Genomic DNA, 543 nt, shown 5'->3' on the forward strand with positions numbered 1-543 from the left:
GGGGGAGAAGGGACCCTCCTCCCCAACATGCAGTGGGTGCTGCAGCATCCTGCTGTCCCCAGCCATCCCCGTGTCCCCCGCACCTTTGCATGGCAGAAACAAGATTCTCTCTTTAAAACACGTTTCTCTCTCTATTTTGCTGAGCAGGACAGCAGCGATCCCAACTTTGGGCATGCTAATAAATGGGCACAGTAACTTTGGGCGTGCAGTGAATGGGACTGCTTTGGGCAGAAGGAGTTCTCCTTCCACCTCTCACCTCCTTCTTCTCCTAGCTGCTTTTCCTTCCCACCTTATCCTTCAGCAATGCCTGCATCCCCCAGCCTGGGAAGGACAGTGGGACACCTCTCAGAGCAGCAGCTCCCTGTCCTGCCTTCTTACCCCAGCTTGCTCCAAAGCAGGTCACATCACTCCCCCGCACCTTTCCCCCCCGTGCCTCAGTTTCCCCAGCTGTATTAACAGGATGGCTGCAGATGGGTGAGGGCTGCAGTGCCAATGTCACCCTGCAGAGAGCTTGGCACAGCCAGACACCCAACGGGGACAAAG

The 543-nt window shown here is 56.5% G+C and overlaps 1 protein-coding gene across 1 annotated transcript in view; it reads right to left on the bottom strand.

The window, feature by feature from the left end:
* Window positions 1-139, bottom strand: part of RADIL (Ras association and DIL domains) — a gene marked incomplete at its 5' end in the record, with an annotated part of 8,874 nt that extends 8,735 nt beyond the window's left edge. Inside the window, 1 exon segment of the mRNA XM_010010094.1 lies at window positions 122-139. Coding sequence (XP_010008396.1) covers window positions 122-139 — 18 coding nt within the window.
* Between the last annotated feature and the right edge of the window lie 404 nt (window positions 140-543).

This window comes from Nestor notabilis, unplaced genomic scaffold (genome assembly GCF_000696875.1).
Source record: "Nestor notabilis isolate BGI_N333 unplaced genomic scaffold, ASM69687v1 scaffold26632, whole genome shotgun sequence".
NCBI lineage: Eukaryota > Metazoa > Chordata > Aves > Psittaciformes > Psittacidae > Nestor > Nestor notabilis.